General features: G+C 39.9%; 1 protein-coding gene across 1 annotated transcript in view; it reads left to right on the plus strand.

The window, feature by feature from the left end:
- Positions 1–5,699: 5,699 nt before the first annotated feature.
- Positions 5,700–19,914, plus strand: part of samd10b (sterile alpha motif domain containing 10b) — a 54,992-nt gene continuing 40,777 nt past the window's right edge. The window contains exon 1 of the mRNA XM_005740435.1: positions 5,700–6,068. Within this exon, the coding sequence (XP_005740492.1) occupies positions 6,056–6,068 (13 nt within the window). The 5' untranslated portion in view covers positions 5,700–6,055. The remainder of the gene's footprint in view (positions 6,069–19,914) is intronic.

The following is a 19,914-nucleotide window of genomic DNA, read 5'->3' on the forward strand; positions in this document are numbered from 1 at the left end:
TGATGTATATTGTATTAATAATTAAATTTCATTATCTGTGTCTTTACCATACATTTGCCACACAGGTGTAGATACTGTAGGTTCAGTGAATGCTTAAATTGCACTGATTAGAATATACTGGACATTCAAAGATAAGATTCAGCGCACTGTGTTAGAGGCTGGGATTTGACTTCATCACATATACAACCTTTGATCATCGTTTATGTCCAGTTGAGAATGAATCTGTGCACTCACATATTAAATGAACTGAAACCAGTAGTGTGATCTCCAGTCTTGATATAAGGAATGAGAGAACTGATAGCTGTTATTTTAATGAGCCTGTCTCAGTTGTTTTAACACCAAGTACCACAGAGTAATGTGGTAACATCTGGACTGACGAAAATGTTCATAAACTAAGATACCTTAAAATAACGGGGCTACGTGCGGTGATGCTAGCGTTAGCCATGTTAGCACGTTACCTTCAACAGGTGGTCAGACTGTGAAAACAGGCACTCAGTCAGAGGTTGCGCTCTCCGTTTCGCTGCAGGGTCCCTTCATTCTTCACATATCCGTGTCGAGCCGAGTGTAAACCCTGAGGCTGAACGGCCTTTGTACAAGCACACACGCTTCTTAGCAGGGCGAAGCTATGAGCTAGAAAAATCCAGGCAGACAGCCTGTATCTGTCCAACCAATCAGAGAGCTCCTTACATCCCACGGTGTGGCTAATTTGAATAGCCGCAAGGAAGTTGTTAATCGAAGAGCTAATCCAGCAGCTAATCCCTGAGCGGATTATTAAATTGGAATTCAAAAATGAATTTACAAATGCAGAATTTATTCTACAATTCATTATTTAAGCACAGACTTCTTTATTTCGATGCGCATGGCTCTTGTGGTCCTCCATATTTCACATGTACCAAAACATGAATACTTCAACTCCCTGATGAATGAAAAACAGATTCACCACCTTTTAAAGTCATCAAAGTGTCTAGTTTTTTTCTCAAAACCTTACTGCCTTTGGAAAAAGTCTTAAAAATGTAGGCTGAATGGGAAGTGAACATTTTTCAGGCATAAAAATGAAATGTGAAGGATTTTTAACTAAATGAAATTTGAGAAAAGCAAAATAAAACCACCATAAAAGACAAAGAAAATAGATACAGTCTGTGAACATAGAACCAACTAAGGTATAGTCCAGTAAAGTCACAGTACAAAATTCAGCACCCACTTTATTAGGTATTAGGCACAGTAATCCAGATATCTAATCAGCCTTTCACATCAGCAGCAACTCAGTGCATTTCAGCATGTCTACATGGTCATTACAGGCTGCTGAAGTTCAACCCAAGCATTGGAATAAACATGAAAGATGATCGAATGTGGCATGGTTGTTGATGTCAGACGGGCTGGTGTGGGTATTTCAGACATTGTTGATGTACTGGGATTTTCCTCCACAACCATCTCCAGGTTTTACATGGAATTATCTAAAATGAGAAAACATTCAGTGACCAGCAATTCTTAGGGTGAAAATACCTTGTTGATGTCAGAAGAGAATGGGCAGATTACTTTGAGCTGATAGAAAGGGAGAAGTAACTTACATAACCACTCATTACAAACAAGTTATGCAGAAGAGCATCTCAGAAAGCGCAACAGCAACAGAAGACTGTGCTAGGTGCAACACCTGTCAGCTAAGAACGGGAAACTGAGGCTACATTTTGCACTGATTCCCCAAAATTAGACAATAAAAGATTGAAAAACACTGAACTCCAATGGCCTCCACAGTCATCAGATCTTAGTCCAGTAAAACAGCTTAGAGGAAGGAGAAATTTGGATGAGCAGCTGACAAATCTTCTGCAGCTGTGCAATGCTATCATCTAAACATGGAGCAAAATTTCTAAGCACATTGATGAATCTATGTCACAAAGACTTGAAGTATTTCTGAAGGCAAATGACGCTCCACCTTGAGGCTCGCAAGGTGTAACTAATAAAGTAGCAAGTGAGTATATGTATAGTATATGCTTGTGTGTAATTAACAGCGCCATGACATCAACCTGTGACACAAGAGTATGTATTTCTATTTTTTTCCAATTAACCTTTTCTGAGAACATATGTTTATATTAGCTTTCAGCTGAAGATGAGGTTCCTGTAGGTCTGTCACTGTCAGTGAAAAAAGTAAAATGTTTGAAGTAAGTAATTTGAAGTAATTTGAAAATACTCTCCAACAATGCTGCAGAGTGTTAAGGAAAGTGAGAGACACAATAGCAGTGTACAGTGTAGACAGAGACCAAATAGAAAGGCTAATGTGAGTGGGGAAATGTGTTAATTAAGAGTTAGTGAAAATGAAGTTCCTGATGTGAGAACTGCACCAAAGCGATGGAGAAAAACTGTAATTAGTAAAAATCTGTACACAGTACCTTAAAAATCATTGTATTTAACCCATGGACACATTAATGGCATCATTGACATTCAGCCACAAGGATGACATTCTTGATTTGCTTCATATACAGTATTTAACGTAAACATAAGACAAACAAGAATAAAGCTCTTCTGTAAGACTTCAAAGACCTTTGCAGTGGTGTGGAATGAGGTCATGACCCCCACGTGGTCAGCAGAGTCAATTCAAACAGCAGAGTTCAAGAAGGTCATTAAAGAGACAGCAACATGGTTACACTGTGCACATTTGCATGGGTGTGGCTACTGTGAAGGAGTTTGTGGCATCTGAATTGTGTTCCATCCCTTCCTCCTTCTGCACATGAGCAAATGTATACGTGCATACATGTATTGCATGTGGAGCAGGCGAAAAGAGGTAGTGATCAGGGAGTGGCAAAGGGAATATATCTCTCAAATGTGTCTGTCATCTTTTGGTCCACATCCGGAATAAATCTAGAAAGGGGACGCAACACTTTCAAAGGAGGCCTCTCCTCAATATGCACACAGAATTGCCAAATACTCTCCCAAGTCTTTGATTAGGAAAGCAGCTCAGGGCCACAACTTAACACTATAAAGTGGATTCCTCTCTATCATCTGCACTCATCTCAGTGGAGTAAATAGCTTCCTATGGGAATTCATTAGATTGCTTTCACTTTCACCAGAAAAAAAAGCATCCCCCCTTTCAGATCACATTAAGTGTAGAGAGAAGACGACTCTTCTGTTTTACTGATATCCAACCTCTTTGAATCTTTTCTGTTTCTGAGCCATTTAGATGCACCCAAGGTTTATCCGGTCTTCCCTTGGCTGCCCTTCTCTATCCATTTTACTGTTGTATTTGGCACTATTATTCTTCACTGCCAACTCAGGGACAGCCGCTCACCATGACACCAGCTTTGGTGAGGCTGATGCCACACTCCACTATCAATAGCTTCTCTGTGCTTCTTGAGGAAGGGCTCTCTTTCTCCCTCTCTCTTTGAAGGGAGCTCTAACACAAGTCCAAGACACTCCTTTTTCATCAGCAGCTGCAATCTGGTTGTTAGCAAAACAAGCATACTGCTTGCTGCTGTTGTTTATGTTGTTGGAAAGCTCTGTCTGCTTTTCAAAAAGTGCATTTTTAAATGGCATGCGTGGATGTGTTTGCGTTTAGATTTTGCTAGTTTTGCACTGTCCGAAGCAAAAGAACCCAAAGAAAACAAATGGCATGGAGTTAGGGTTGATAATGCTGGTACAGCATTATCAGAGAAATATTAATGGTTTCATATATCAGTTATACTGAATATTCTATTATAAAATGCATGGAGGCAAACACTCTCTTAGTCACCATCACTCTAACCTTTCATTGATACTGCTTATCTCACTAAAAATGCTTTAACAAAACTCTCAGCTTGTGCTCCTGCTGCCGACTGAAGAATGAATTATAAAAAGTAATGAATGACTACAAACAATAACACTTTTCATGCCCCTTTGCTGTTGTTCTCTTCTTTATCTGCACTGAGATACCTCTACTCCCTCCCCCGCAAGAGTTGCTCATACTTTAGCTGCTGTGTTGCTGTCACCTGAGACCCTGTGGTTCTTAGCAAGTTTGTCTCTCTCTTGATCTCTGTTGGACCCGTTCTATTCATTATTCAGCACACAGACCACCCTCTGAATTAAAGATGCAAGGGTTCAACCGCTCAATTTTTTTTACATGACAAAATGTCCTTACAGGCATAGAGAACACACTTCTAAATTAAGCTCTGACTCTGTGAGTGTGAGGGAGTGAATGCAAATGTGTGTGTGTGCATGTGTGTGTATGTGTGTATTAACATTATGTATACAGTAAATCCGTGCATGTGTGTGTTGGCGTGTCTGGCAGGCTCACTCCCAATCAGCATGTATTTTGGTGAAGCCCTGATGGACCAGCTAGTCCTTTGTTCCTTGTTGTTCACCCTTTGATGATCCAGTGCAGTGCCTGAGCTTTAGGGAGGGCCCCCATCTTCTTCCGCAGACTGATGGAGTCTTTCAGGGACATATCTCTCGACTGTTCTACACACACACAAAAAGCACTGGTGCAGAGCAATCTGCATGTATCTGAATGCCAGCAGAATCAATTAGTCGGATATGCTGTGAGATTATATTGACAAAGACACGTTCACAACTTTCTCCCATATTCTCCGCTTTGAAGTGAAGCTCGGTTGTTTGACGGGCAAATAGCAGCTGACGTGGATGTCTACAGGGGGATGGCTGTTTTTAGGTTTTGCTGCCAGAGGATCTCTCCACATTTCTGCTTCTTGGTTTGTGGTTTGAGACCTTCTGCTCACATAGATGGTAGCAAAAACACGTACTTAAAATTTCTTCTGTTCTTTCCACTCAATGCAGAGGACCAGTTTTTGCACACACACAGACACACAAATAAACTAAATGAAACACTTCATTCATCAGCGTACTATTGTGAAGGCAAATAAAGATCCATAATGTCTTCTCTGATTTGAGTGGCTCTAATGTAGTGATTTGCACATTTGCCTAACAAGCAAAAGATCTGGTTTGGTTCTAGACACAGATCCCTTGGGAGGCGTGCGGACAGTGATAGATTTACTGATGGTTAGAAGAAGTGTGCTGATAATGGCAGGGAAAGAACGAACGGATGGAAAATAACATATCTATTGTAAAGTCTTTCAGCACTTCTTCACTCTATATTTGAACTACATTTAAACGTTTAACAAAATTGGTATGAGGAAACATGTTTAATATAACAGGTAATATCAATATTGGAGCAGTCCCAAAACAATCAGGTTAAATTTAGGCAAAGAAAGTTACAGTGACAATGTGGCTGCATAATTTTCTTTAGATAACATTTGTGTTGGTAGCTATAGTAAAAAGTGAGCAAAACTCACTGACTATACTGCCCCGCTGATGCTGTTTTCATTTTGACCGTTCTTCTTCCTCCTGTCGGACCCTTAGTGAAACCACAATGCTGCAGTATATGATAACCAGGCTTTCTGTAATGGGTCATTTTATCCGATTGCTGTCCCAGTGTGCAGAACTTGGAAACTTTAGGTTGAGGAAACTAGAAGGTTTCAAGCAAACATCAGAGAAAACTTCTATATTATTATTATTATTATTATTATTATTATTATTATTATTATAACAATTTAGTTGGAAGACGAAAGTTTTTCTGGGCATTTTTAAGAAAAAGGGGGTGGGGGGTTCTGTGTTATGTGAATCTCTATCGTCGCTCGTGATTTAACAAAAAAGAGGCGTGGATGTGTTTGTGCGTGGGGTGAGAGAGAAAGAGAGAGAGGGAGTGAGAGAGAGAGAGAGAGCGGCGTCTGTGTCCTATAACAGCTGGTGTCGGGGCGTAATGACCTTTTGTCTCCAGCCGGTCAGGTACGGAGGGAGGGGGGGCGGAGATACTGAAGGAGCAGTTTCATAGCGGACTGGTCCCGGCATCTCGGAGACCAAATGGCCGTGAACCGACAGAGAGGAAGAGTGTGATCTAGGTTTTTCTTTTCTCCCTGTACTAACAGCAGTAAGAGCTGTCTCCATGCTCACATAGGTTAGAAGGGGCAGGAAGCGCTCTTCATCTCTCACGCTCAGTAGCCTACATTTTATCCGTCTGGCAGAAGAATGAGAGAGTCCTGTTGACACCACGGAGAGATACACGCTGAGACCGACTATGGCTGTGGACGGTAAGAGCGCCTACTATTCCCTTTACTAGAGCATCTTACCCATATCCACAGTGGGTATTCATACGGGGCATGAGCTGGTCTCTAACTGTGACTTTATAAGCTACTTTGGGGTTTTCTTTGACACCATATCCCATTTGCACCACATCTATTGTTTTTTATAGAACATTTATGATGCTATTTTTTTGACAAAAGAGAAATAAAAATGCCTTTAAGTAGCAGGAAATGTTTCTATGGAGATTATTTTATATATGTTTTCTTTATTGTGAAATAGCCTCTAGATTTCAACTATCCTCAGGAAAAATAAATGAATAAGTAAATCTGCAAAGTTGTTTCTGACAGGATTTCAGGTAAGAACTTTTCAAAATAAATGTGGATTTAGTCTTCTCTGTCATGTTAAATTTACCTTTGAGAAAAAAGACTTTTAAACTTGCATGTAGTCAAAGATACCCAGCTGTAACGTGCAGTTAAGTAGCCAAAGTCTTTGTTTTACAGGAAAGAAGACTGTATTGGAGGTTCAGTGTTACCCATGGTTTCTTTGTACTTGATTGTATTTGTCCAGCGTCTGGCTCACCTGAATACATTACCAGCTGAAGAATAACAATGATGCTGTATTCTTTGTTATTCATGCTTTTGTTTTGCTGTTACACAAGTATGAAATATGACTTCATCAGTCATGTAAGCACAATAACCCACCCCCATCCTTTCAAAGCACCACCAACCCCACCCCTCACAAAACAGAATTTGTTGCTTTTAGATCTGGATTGAAAGGATGGCATACACTACAAAGAATGGCAATCCATAGCTCTCTCTTTTCTTTTAAATCTGCTGATTGATCTGATGACTGTTCTTCATTCATTAATTACTGTTTGTTTTATGAAAAGCTAGAAAAGAAACTAATAGTAAACTACAAAAGCCGTTTAGCAGCTTTGTTTTGCTTGGAAACATGACTGAAATTTAGATTTTGCGTATCAAAGTGATGTGTTTAAAAACCAAAATTCCCCAGAAAACATGTTGAAATAAATCCTACCCATTTTTTCCTTTTGTTTTTGTTATGAGGTCACATTTTACGCAGCCTCAGCTCAAAACAAATTTCTCTGATTGTCTTCCCCCCCACCCAGCCCACTTACCCTAGCTTCAGGGGACCAAACTAATTAGACATTAATATACTGTGCAAAAAAAGCTCTTCGGTGTTTTTTTGAATTGTTTGTACCCTTGTTTTTTGTCCTGCCACTTTCTCTTTCCCGCGCTTGGGTGGTTGGTGTTAGCTCCAGGCTAACTAACTTAAGTGAAGCCTAATCAGAGCCTCTCTTTGCTCAAGGGCAATAATGTGTGTGAGAGCGTTGGTGTAGTGCCAAGTGGGGTTTCCATCTGTCCTCTGTCTACTGAAGCAGGTTAGCTCTTCATTAGCATGATTGCAAGGTGGAGGCTCAGTCAGATATGCATACGTGCATACTGACACATTGGACAATCCATAATTAATCCATAGTTTACTTAAGCATCATTAATTTACTCAGAGCCTTGGGCGCTGATGCCACCCTGACACTGCTGTGCCACTTAAACTTTAATGAATATGGGTCCAAAAAGACTGTATCACTGCTTGAAGACATGCATGGGGATGACTATACAGCTAGGAAACGATATCAGACTTTCTAACATCTGCAATAAGTTATAGGGCACGGATACTTATTTAAGAAGATTTTGTCTCTTATTTAAAACTTTTAGAAAGAAAGTTTAAGAGTCTATTTGAGGAATTTAGATAATTGTTAACCGAGTTTACATCCAATTTGTGAACTGTGATTACTTTCAGTTGGGTACGTACAGAACCAAAGCGACACTGACTGATAATGCATTGCATTGATTTTCATATGCCAGGAGACTTTAGTGTTATTGTGAGGTAGGCTCTCGGCAACCGGCCTGTGACACTATCATTTACAAGGGCTGATCTGCATTTTAAATGGTATAATAGACATTTTGCCTCATCTTCATGTAAATTGCTGAGGGAATTACATTTTTCTCCTTGCTGCCTGCTGCACAGCAAGTCAAGCTATATAATTATATTCCCCTCTATGTTAGGCAATTCCGATTGGATGAAATTCATCAGATGTTTGCTTAAATCATCCAGGACATCTGGCTCTGTTGTCATATCTGAGATAAGCAGCCATACAAATGATCCAAGTGGGCCACTGTGCCGTCCAGTGCTCATTGTTTAGGATGAGCAGGATTTTTTTTTCTCCAGAGGAGAGGACAGCAGGCTTCATCCCATGTTCACATTAGCGATAGACATGGGGGCAACCCAGTGTGTGTCCTCCAAAAGGCAAGCCTGGCCAAGCCCAGCAGCAGGATATCCAAAGATTTTGGGCCAGGATAGAGCATTCCAGCATGGTTTCCATCCATCCATAATACAGCGAGACATAAGCACACACACTCAGACATACAAAAAAAAAAAGCCAAAAGCCATGCCCACACCACCAACCTGACAGGCCCACACAGAGACAAGCGCACAGCTGGATCTGAATCTATAAACAACACATTTATTTGTGTGTCTCTCTCTGGGCATGTTGGTAGAAAGCCTGCCAAAGAAGGGTCGATAGTGGCTGTTTGCCGTGGTTCATGATGGACACCTACTGTAGGATGGGGGCTTAAACATGAGGAATGTTTGTACTGTAATTTTCTTCTAAAAGACAGACATGCTGCAGCATTATTTTCTTTTAATTACTCTGAAAATGTAGTTCTACCATAAAATAATTCTTAAAAATGAACAACTATGGCCTAGATACACGCTCCTTGAATAATCTATTGTGTTGTCCTTCCTCCAAATGATGGTTAACCCTTTCTTCAAAAGCACCAAAGCACAAATAAGTAGCGTTTCTTCAGATCAGGTCACACCATTGTGTGCTCATTTGGTTTTAAATGAACTGCCCCTTTCCACTGAGAAGCCAAATATGCACACATGCTTTGGTCAATGCATCCATTTGTGTTTGTATGTGTGAACATGTTGATGAAGCATAAGGGAAGCTAACACCCCTCTGAGTGAGGCGCTGTGGCAGGAGGAGTGTTAGCTGTAAACAGACAAACTTTGTTGTTTTCCTGGTGTGTGCTATATCGCCTGCTAGAGAGTGCATCCATTTGGTGCTGGAGCCAAATGTGTTTGGGGCCTCTGTAGTTGAGTAATATGGTAATGGTGTGCTAACCCTCTCAGCTACAGTGGCATGGAGGGGTTATACAGCAATTTCATGTGTTTATGCTTGTCAGGGAGCGTGCAAGCTGTTAACCTCTTTGCCGTGTCCATCATCATCCCGTGCTTCCTCACAGCAGGAGGGTGTGCCACTCATTATAATGCATGGAGAATCCTCTTTAACACACGCATGCACACACACTCATGCACTCCAGTCATCCATCATCAGCTCTCTGATCCACTGCTGCCCTGCAGCTGCACCTGGTATGAGCATGTGCATTTTAGACTCACAGAGAGAGGAATAAAGGCTAAATTGACAGAGGGATAGAGGAAACAGGGGGGATGTGTTTGTGCAATCTTGTACAGTAACTGGAATTCCAAGACCACATTAACAAGAGCCCTGAGAAGTTTCCATAAGCTGTTTTATCAGCTGAAGGATATATTATTGTTATTAGTTTCTTCATAGCTTTGGCTACCATTTTTTTCAAGTGATGATATTCTTGTAGCTCACTCAAGAGAATACTGAAATGATTATGTCTGTACATAGTAATGTATGTTTATAATAGAAAGGTTGGGCCATAATTTTGTAGTTTGTCCTTTTCCCACCTTTTTCATATATTGTAGCTAAATCGACTGGATAATATGAAGGAAATGATTATCTCATGAAACATTTGAAATGTTATTTTAAAAGAAAAGTATGATATATGATATGACATCATCATGCTATATGAGAAAAATGAGAAAGTGACCTTTTCATGAGAAAATATTGATATGAGAGTACCAATGAAGCATTTATTATTAGAAAAATATGAGATGTGTATTCAGTCTTAATTTTATTTATTTTTGTCTATAAAGGAAACCTGTAACATCTTTGCATTACTTAAATTTTAACTTTGTTTTTTAAACCAATTCAGCTGCTGATAATTTGATTAGAGATTGTAGTATGTTATTCGAGAAGCCTCAAGTGTCATCCACTATTACGCTCTCCAAAATAATGAGATATTTTTGTACAAAATAATTTTAATTCCTCAATAAGCTTCTTACCCCCTTTTTATATGTTCTTGTTCATAATGATATTTCTGCCTTTCTGGGTCTCATCAGTTATACTGGTGAGAATAACTTTTGAGCAAAACCACAGACTTTGGTTTTGACTTACTCAGGTAGACTGTGGTGTTTAAATGATGCTCAGTTGGTACTAAGGGGCCCAAAGATTGCCAAGAAAATATTAAATATCCCCCACTCCATTACACCAATGATACAAGGCAGGATGGAATCATCTTTTCATGGTGTATGCACAAAATTTTGACCCTGCCATCCAAATATTGTAGCAGTAATCAAGACTCATCAGACCAGGAAACGTTTTTTATTTCAATTTTCTGTTCTCCAATTGTAGTGAGCCTGTGTGAACTGTACACACTCAGCTGTTCTTAGCTGACAAACAAGGCATCCAGTATGGTCTTCTGCTGGAATCTGCTGCAGTCTGTTCATTCTCCTTTCTGACACTGATTTGGCCTTTTCACTCAAAGAACTGCTGCTCACTAAATATATTTTCCCTTTTATGGACTTTTCTTTGTAAGCTTTAAAGATGTCTACACAGGAAAATCGCAGTATATCAGCAGTTTCTGAAGCACTTACTAAAAACCTTGATACTGAAAACATGTTTCTTTCCCATTCATTTGAAACTATCCCTAAATGCATTGAGTTGCAGCCACATGATAGTTGATGAGATATTTGTGTTAAAGAGCAGTTGAAGAAGTATACCCAATAAAGTATTAGGCGAGCTCTTGTACTTGTTACGTTAGTAAAGTTTTAGGTAAGTGAACTTCTCTTGGCTTACTGTTTTATAAAAAAAAATGTTCAAAGCCCTAAGCCGAGCCAGGGATATATATATGTATTATCATTCAGATGATTTCCCAACATGGCTGCAGGTTGGTAAGACTTCCTTCAAGATGAACTCTGGTAAAACTAGAGAAACATGACTTAAGTTGCACAACTCACTTGGTAATTCAGGGTGAAGCCAGTCGTATTAGTAACACAATATGAAGTTTAGATCAAACTCAGGTATCCATTAGAGCAGGGGTGTGAAACTCAAATACACAGTGGGCCAAAATTCAAAACTGGAACAAAGTCGTGGGCTAACGTTAATATTTATTGAAATATATTTATTCCTCCAGATATAAGAATGAATCTTTTCTTATGGACTCAAACAGGTTTTGCTGAAAAACTGAATATGGAACAAGCAAAGCTTAATACTAAACAATATATATATTAGCTGTATAATACCAGTAGGCCAGCTCTGATAGTAATTTGGTATGGCTTCGCGGGCCAAATGTAATTAGGCTGTGGGCCAAATTTGGCCCGCGGGCCAGAGTTTGACACCTATGCATTAGAGTGTTGCTGTTGGTGGAAAACATTTTCTGAGATAATGATGTAACGGGTTTTTTTGTGGCTCCGTGAGACCAACCGCCAACTGCTTTAACCTCTGACCCGATGTGTAGGACTTAGATGGACTCAGTACGGTTCAGCGGACAAACATTTCTGATTTAATCCTGCAGGCCTTTCGCAGATTGATGAATGAGTAAAAGAGGAGAAGCCTGTTTCGGGGTAAATAAGTCGCGGATTAACAAGAGCACAGTGCGGTGGATTTCTGAAAGACACTGTTCTGAGGCGTCACACCTCAACTGTTTTCATTGAGTCTGCCCTGTGCCCTCATTGATACCAATGCCATGCCTGTAATACTCTGCCAGATGACAAGGCCTCACCTTTCCCAAATTCTTGTCCTGGCTCCAACTTTTCTCCCGCCTCTCCCCCCTCACTGCTTCCTTTCTCTATCCTCTTGCTGAATTAAAGTGCGCACAAGCCCATATCCAATTTCTGTATTTTAATTAGCCTTCTGCACACAGAGAAGGATCAAGGGAGAGGAACTGAAAGGGTGTAGGGACAGAAGAAAAAGAGAGATGTAATTTTTCTGAAGGATTGCACTAATTAGCTTTAATTTCATACAGTGGTTGTATCCCCCATGCATCACTCTGTTGTTACTTACAGACTTAACTCACTGTATTTTCCCTCACTCGCATACTTGATCAATTTAATTACTGAATTTTGGCTGTTGTGATAAAGCATCTGTGTAGTTTTATTTTTGACCATTATTGCGGTAGTTCAGTTGTAATGACTCGCATTATTGTTTATTTCTGCTCTCCATCATTACCATCGGTCCCGAGAAAATGAGATGGCAGCAAACGGGAGGCCATGTTCCACTAATATCTTTGTGTCCTCAGCCTCATCCTTGGCCAGATGTCTTTCAGTCTGCAGTTTCAAGGAGAGCAGTCAACCCCTTTCCCTCAGTCGCTAACTCTCCCATTAGAGTCTGCTAAACAAACAGCCTAATTAAGTGTGGCCTTGTGTGATAGGGTATGCTTGGAGCTTTTTACTCTTTTTTTAATAGGTTGGCCTGCTCCTCCTACCAAATGCTGGGGGTCAGTGAAGCTTGTGGAGCAGATTGCCCATTACACCAAATGGCTAATGGCTCCAGCTACACCCTAACAATGCATACCTCCTTGCATAGTCAGGAGCACAAGTCACATCCATTCATCCACTCGAAAAACAATTACATTACTCCTAATAATAACCTAGGAGCGTGTGGCAGGGTCCATCTGCATGTGAGATGTGTCTTCTACATCGGTTTACGTGTATATATTAAGCCACTGAAGTGTGCTTGCGTGACTTTGAAATTGAACAAGTTTAAATCTCGTTCCTCCCGTACCTCTTCCAAAAATAGAAATCAATTTTGTGTTCCGTCTTCCCCTCTTATCAGTCACTTAGCTGTTCCCTCGCTTTCTCTGCTCCAGCCTATAAATCACGCTTTTTAATCGCTCTACCTCCATACGGCCCACCTTATGTTGCGCTCCTTTTTCCTTCTGTCCATATTCCACTCTTTCCCTTCCTGCTCTGTTCCCTGATGTGTATGATTACAAAGTTCCTTTGAATATACAGCAACTGGCAGGGTCTATAGCCTCCTCTGGCTGTCACGGTGCTGTTCGAATAGGCCCTCAATTTACCATGTCAATAGGCAGCCAAGTGTCAGCCAAGGTGGAGAGGAAGAGTTGTTTAAATGCAGCTCAACGCACAGTGACTCTCTTTAAGCCAAGCAGTATGCTCTCTAGTTAGCTGCATTTACCCCCACACATTTATACAGTGTTTTATTTCCTAATTTTATATGTTCTCAATATATCTTTCTCAAATGCACTTAATTTCCACTTCCTTTTCATCATCTTTAAAGAGATTTTTGGAAACATTCCTGTCTGGCTCTTCTCTCTTCCCTATGGTACCTCTCTGAAGTTACATTAAAAAGAAGCCCCTCCCCAGCCACGTCAGTTCGACAATTCTTTGCATGTTCATTGAACATGTGACATTTTCACTTCACAAACTTTTTTTTTTGTATTTCCTTTTTTCACTCCCATGCTTACCAAACCCAAGGGAAGCTCTGGCTGATGAAAAAGCCATATGGCGCTATCGAAAAGTGCCTCAGACCATGGAAAATACACATTACAGTAATTTATAACATGCTCGAAATGCACTGATAAATGTGAGTAGTTTAATATGACATTCAGGTTCCCGTTTGTGTGTACATGTGATCCGATTTTCTGCAATTAAGTCACAAATAAGAACTGACTTTAACGTCCAAGCCCAGGAGATGTCTGGAGGCTGAAAAGAAGAAATTCTGTAATTTTAGCTTGAATGTAACCCACTTCCTCATGTGGCCCTTCTTGACTTCTTAAGTGATTCATTCTCAAAAAGAGATTGGGGCTATTATGTCAAAGGCAATCTCTCATACGGCACATAAAGATCATGTGTTGAAAAAATATGTTTCTATCTGCGCTTGATTTTGAAACAAAATCTTCTTAGATTCTTACCTGTCTTATATTATTTCCACTTCTAGCCCTGGTTCTCTATTAATTTGTGGTCGTTTTGATCCTTTACTTTGATCGCTGGCATCACATGGTGGAAACACTGGGCTTTAGCGTGGCACTCTTTGTGTGCAATACTACGCTTTTAAGTGTTTGCACCCTTTTGACCTGATTTAGTTGAATCCACTGAGACATGCGGCTATTGCAACTTATCCTTAGATTAGGATGGATGTGTCTCGTAAGAGTTATAGATAGAGGCTGCTGAAAGTGATTGCCTAAGTGCTGTATTGGTCATAATGGCTGTTAGAGCAAAAGACAAAAATCCTGTAGCTATATATAATTTTTTTTTTAAGCACATAGAACAATCTAAGACTTTTGCAGTTCTTTACAGTTGCTTAAGGGAATAAACAGCAATCAGTTTGTCAGAGTCCAATTATATCTCCCTCAAAACATTTCCTCTCATTCCACTTCATGTGCTTTTGTCCTTCGGTTGTAATCTTATGCTTTTATAGAATTTTGCTCTAGAAATAGCTGTTATATCAAACTAGGAATGACAGACGTTAAAATGGAACCAGGACCAAACTATTGTCGTGGGAGGCAGCCGAGGTTACGGCGCTGTCAGTCAGAGTTAGTGGGGGCGGGCTCTAAGCTGTCATCCCAGTGTGTCGGTCTCGCCCTACATATCAGGTCACTGGTGCTCTGCAGGCTTTGGATCTCGGTAGAAGCAGACACACACAGAGATGCACATACACTACTTTTAGGGATATAGCTATGTGGGGTATTGTATATACAGTATTTTTTTCTTCCTCCCACTTGTGTGTGCACAGCACGTTTGCACTGATGGGCCGAGTCACCGAGTCTGGAACAATGCTGGAAATAAAAACTGACACAAGTCAGGAATAATTCTTGTAAGAAAGTCCCTGCCTTCAGTGGATTTTCGAAATGGATGACGAGATGAAACAGATCTGACCAACAGATTTGACCAAAAAAAACAAAAAACTGATTTAAATTTCTCTGCAATGACTGAGAGAAGAGAAAAGCACAGCCAGTAAATGTAGGGATATCATGTGAGATGGGTTTGAGGTGCACTAATTTGACAGAAAGTGATGTAATTAAGGTCTGTATAATAAAACTCTTCTCTCCCAGCCTGTCTCATCTAAAGTGAAAATGGTAGACAATCAGCCAGTGCATTAACATCAATAGATGTGATGGCACAGAGATAGGGCTGTGTGTGTATGTCTGGTAGTTACTATAACGCAAAAGAAGCAAAATGGGTCACTCACGCTTGTGCCATTAATGCCCTATTGTTAGTGTGATGTATCTGTGGAACAACTAGTGTTTATTCATGTGTGTGTGTGTGTCTGTGTGTGTGTGTGTGTGTGTGTGTGCATTCGTATAAGTGTCTGGCTGTGACATCTGAGTAGCTGGGTAATAATATGGAAATGGTTCAGTAAAGTACAAGAGAGCGTAGCGCTGGTTTGGCACTGCAGTTTTGGAACGCAATTACTGAAACTACTGAGACTGTAGTTTCAGTAATTGTAACACTTCTGACCAAGAAGCACTGGTGTTGGCGCTTAACAAGCATACACGCACACACGGGGGTGATTAATTGGCTGGTTTCTGAGAGGAGCCCAGAGCAGTTTCTGCTTCTCTATGAAACATCTGGCATCATTAGAAGCCAACATTAGGGAGTTATCAATAGAGAGCTGATAGTGTTTGAAAACCTGTCATTTATGGAGCTTTGTGGTGCATTAGCCACGGAAATGGGCACAAAGACAACTTACCAAGCTCGAAAAAGATATTTGTTTGAGTAAATGCTTTAAAAAAATAGCCTGAAGTGTCTAATTAGTGTAACAACATGTGTTAGTGCACCTCAATTTGACCTCTTACCGGAAGCTTTACTCTTAGTTCTAACCAATGCCCTTTCCCTCTCTCTGGAATTCAACATGTGTCCTCCTCACTTGGATTAACTTCATCTAGGCGGCTCTCCCATTTCTTTTTTTGTCTCTTGTTCCCACCTTTGATGCACTGATTTAATATTTGGGTTTGCTACCTGTCCAATTCAAGCCCAAAAATCTAGATAGGATATCTGTGACTATGAGGCAATCCACTGGCACGATCTATTCAATTCAGTTCTATGTTATTGTGCGTTTGCTTTGCCACTGAGCTGCAGCTAGCGGCAAAGCTAAGGTAGAATGGAGCTAATGACAGACAGAGAGCAGTTTGGAGGCACATCACGAAGCTACAACAATATATTTGAACTCAGCCACAGCCAAGATATCAGTATCAGACTGGACCAGGAAAAAGCTGGATCAGGCAATCCCTACTTTTGTAGACACCATCAAGTCTTAGTCTAGAAAACTTTTTTTTCTTTTTGTTTTTTTGTAATTTTTTTGTAATGCTATTCTTTTTTTTTAAATTTTCATTTTAAAGTGCCTGCTCTTATAAACACTAGGCATAATTGCAACCATAGATGGATATACACTCTTAGAGAAAACAGCCATGGTTATAAAAGTGCAAAAATATCTGTGTTAGATTGCAGAGGCAAAGCAGGAGACAAACAGGAGAGACATTTTCTCTCGGTGCCGAGATGGATCAATGAACTCATCACACACTAGGACAGCTGACTGTCAGCACACAATATCCTCAACATATTTCCATTTGTTTTGCAATTTTCGAGTAGGGCCATGCTTTAGCACTATATTTTTGAATAGACGTGAGGGGTAATTTGACCTGCATATGCCTATCCACTCGATGTCATCCTCAGTCATGCTGGTTACCATGATTGTTGCAGATTCACTAAATTACTTTGAACTGAATAATTAAACTGAGCTTGCACTTCAGTAACTCACAGGCAATGTGGGTGTTTTCCATTATCACACTGTATAAATTAGTGTAACTTATAGCTGAAGTTGAATTCAGCTTAAGGGGCACAATGACTTTATTGGATGGAGCTTAAGTTTACATGACACTCATGTAACAAAAATTCTTCAGGACTATTTTTGTTTTAATCTTTTATATTTATAGCTTATAGAAACAAAAAAACAAGTTTCTCACAATATAAATTCTGAGTTTGAATAAATTATTGTTCAAATAGTATAAATACCTTGTGTCTCTTGGTTTAGCTCAGTATGTGTAATCACAGTCATGGGAAGACAGTTGATTTGATGGTGTTGGAATTAAATAATTTTCTAGATGATAATCATGACAGTCAAAAGGAGGGTAAGACACAGAAAATCATTGCTTCGAGAACTCAGGGAAGTTTCACAAGGAGCGGTCTGATGCTGGTGTCAGAACATCAAAGGCCACCATACACTGACATCTTTGGAATAGAGGCAACGGCTTAAGCATTTTTAATGTCAAACTACACCCAAATGAACGACAATATCTTACCTACGCTAAGGAGTAAAAGAACTCGATTGTTGGTCGCTGGTCCTCTTTACAGATAAAAGTAAATTTTGTGTTACAATTGAAAATCAAAGTCATAGAGAGACACAGAAGCCAAGGGTTTTGATGTAGTGTGTGTACGTGCTGCAATGTGCTGGTGTTGCTGCAGGGCTACGGTGTTTTTATCAAGTCCAGAGAAACATAGCTGTCTGCCTGGAGATTTTAGAGCACTTCATGGTTCCATGTGCTGGCAAGTTTTATGGTGATGCTGACTTCCTTTTCCAGCAGGTGTTAGCGCCTGCCCTCAGTGCCAAAACCAAATTGTTTGTTGATCGTGTGTGGTTGATTGGTTGGCCAACTCGTTTGAACTGAACACCAGTGAGAATTTACTGTATGGGGTATTGTGAAGAGGAAGAGGAGACCAGCACACCTGATCAAACAGATGAGCTTGTCAGAGCTAGATATTTCTAAACAGTCAGTTCTTTATTGACGGAAATATTCAAGTAAAATGAGTTGCTCGATTGGTGATTTCCATTAGTGTGATTGAAGTACTCTGGTAATATTCATATTTACCTTTCTATCTCAATTTTGCATGACGCTAATTTAAAGCCACTGAAGCTATACAGCACAAGGTTTTAATCTGGTTAGTTTGTTTCAATACATGACAACTGTATGCAATAATTCAAATGATGGTGCACAATTTGGTTTGCATTTGTTAGGATACTATGGGTATATGTTTGAGTTGCCTGGCTGCTGCTCCAGTCCTTCCTGGTTTAAGTAAAAGAGGAAGCTGAGGGCAGAGCTGGTTTAAGTGCAGAGGCCAACAAATGGACTTAACCATCTGGTGACCACACAGGAGAATGGGGTGTCCTCTTGCAATGTGTTTAGCTATTGTGTCTGTGGTTTTTCCCTTTGATGTTTAAAATGGTTTATTCAGTTACTATATAAGTTGCTAAGTATTTTTTGAGTAGAATTTTGTTTTCTTGTTTTCTTTGTTTGACATCTTTTATGGGCCCACTTAGTCCTTAAAATAGTTTGTTTCCATTACTGTAAATTTTTGTAGTAACGTCTTTTTTGGGGTATAATAAAACCCATTTTTTGAAGATTACACCTGTGCCTGTACATTCTTGGCTGATTGGTCCCTTAGTTATTAGTTATATGCCATAATCAACAATTTCTTTTTTAAAACAGAGAGAATATTTCACTTGATATGTTACTTCACTTGAATACAGAATAATTTACTGTTTTGAATGAAATTACAAAAACAGAATACATTTTTCATGATATTCTACCTCTTTGAGATGCACTAGTATGAGCTCAATGTTCTAAGTGAAACAAACCAAAGGAAAATGCATCAAAAGAACAGTGCATAGTGCAGGATGTGTAGGCAGGCAAAGGCACCCTCATCTATGGGGCAGGTGAAATGAAAAGAATACTGAATTCTAGGCAGATGTTGTGCATTACGGCCTGTACTTGGCTTGACACTGAGGCAATTCTGCAACACTAACAACACAGAGCACGACAGCAGAGAATTTGGTTTCTTCTCAAGATATTATTACTATTGTAGCTGTGGATTTCAGCCCATTCAATTACACTGCCTCTCTATGAAATGCAATATAAATATTATCCATGTGCTTCTGTTTCTCAGTTTCAGGGAGGGTGAAGGTAAATGAGGATTTTCAGCACAGGCTTGAACCTTGACAGTTTTATTTCCTCCACCAATGCATATGTGATAATTGCAGTTTGAGTGTGTGTGTGTGTGTGTGTATGTGTGTGTTTATTTGTCAGCAAGACTACATAGAACCACTAATCCAAATGCCATAAAACAGGGACTGTTTATTATGCGTTATAATACACAGTCTGAAAATTGAAGTGCAACTCCACGACTTTGCTTTTATTTTGACATTTTGGTTTTGGACCTTTTAGAGCTGATAGTAGGAGATGGAGAGAGACATTTCCATCTACTGCCAATCTCTAGACATGACACTGATGTCAATTCATTCCTAGAAAGGAAACTAAGAGAATGCATGCAATTTCAAACTGCTGAATAATGCCCATAAGAAGAAGGGAAGGCAAGAAATGAAAAAGGGACAAAGTGTGTGTTTTGGAGTAAAGGATTAAGAGGAGAGAAAGTAGAAAGGTACCCCGAGGATCTTTGGCCCCGACAAGAAACTCCTGCTGAGACTTTATTAGATTTGGTGTGTGTATTTTTCTGCATGTGTACATAGAGGTGGTGCAGAGATTTGATTCCTTTCCCCTTTTTTATTCCAAACTACCCGCTATGTATCAGCTGCTGCGGAAGCTATTTGAGTGAGCAAGAACAAGTGTGTGTGTGTGTGTGTGTGTGTGTGTGTGTGTGTGTGTGTGTGTGTGTGTG

This window comes from Pundamilia nyererei, unplaced genomic scaffold (genome assembly GCF_000239375.1).
Source record: "Pundamilia nyererei isolate P.nyererei 1_Seehausen unplaced genomic scaffold, PunNye1.0 scaffold00100, whole genome shotgun sequence".
Lineage (NCBI taxonomy): Eukaryota > Metazoa > Chordata > Actinopteri > Cichliformes > Cichlidae > Pundamilia > Pundamilia nyererei.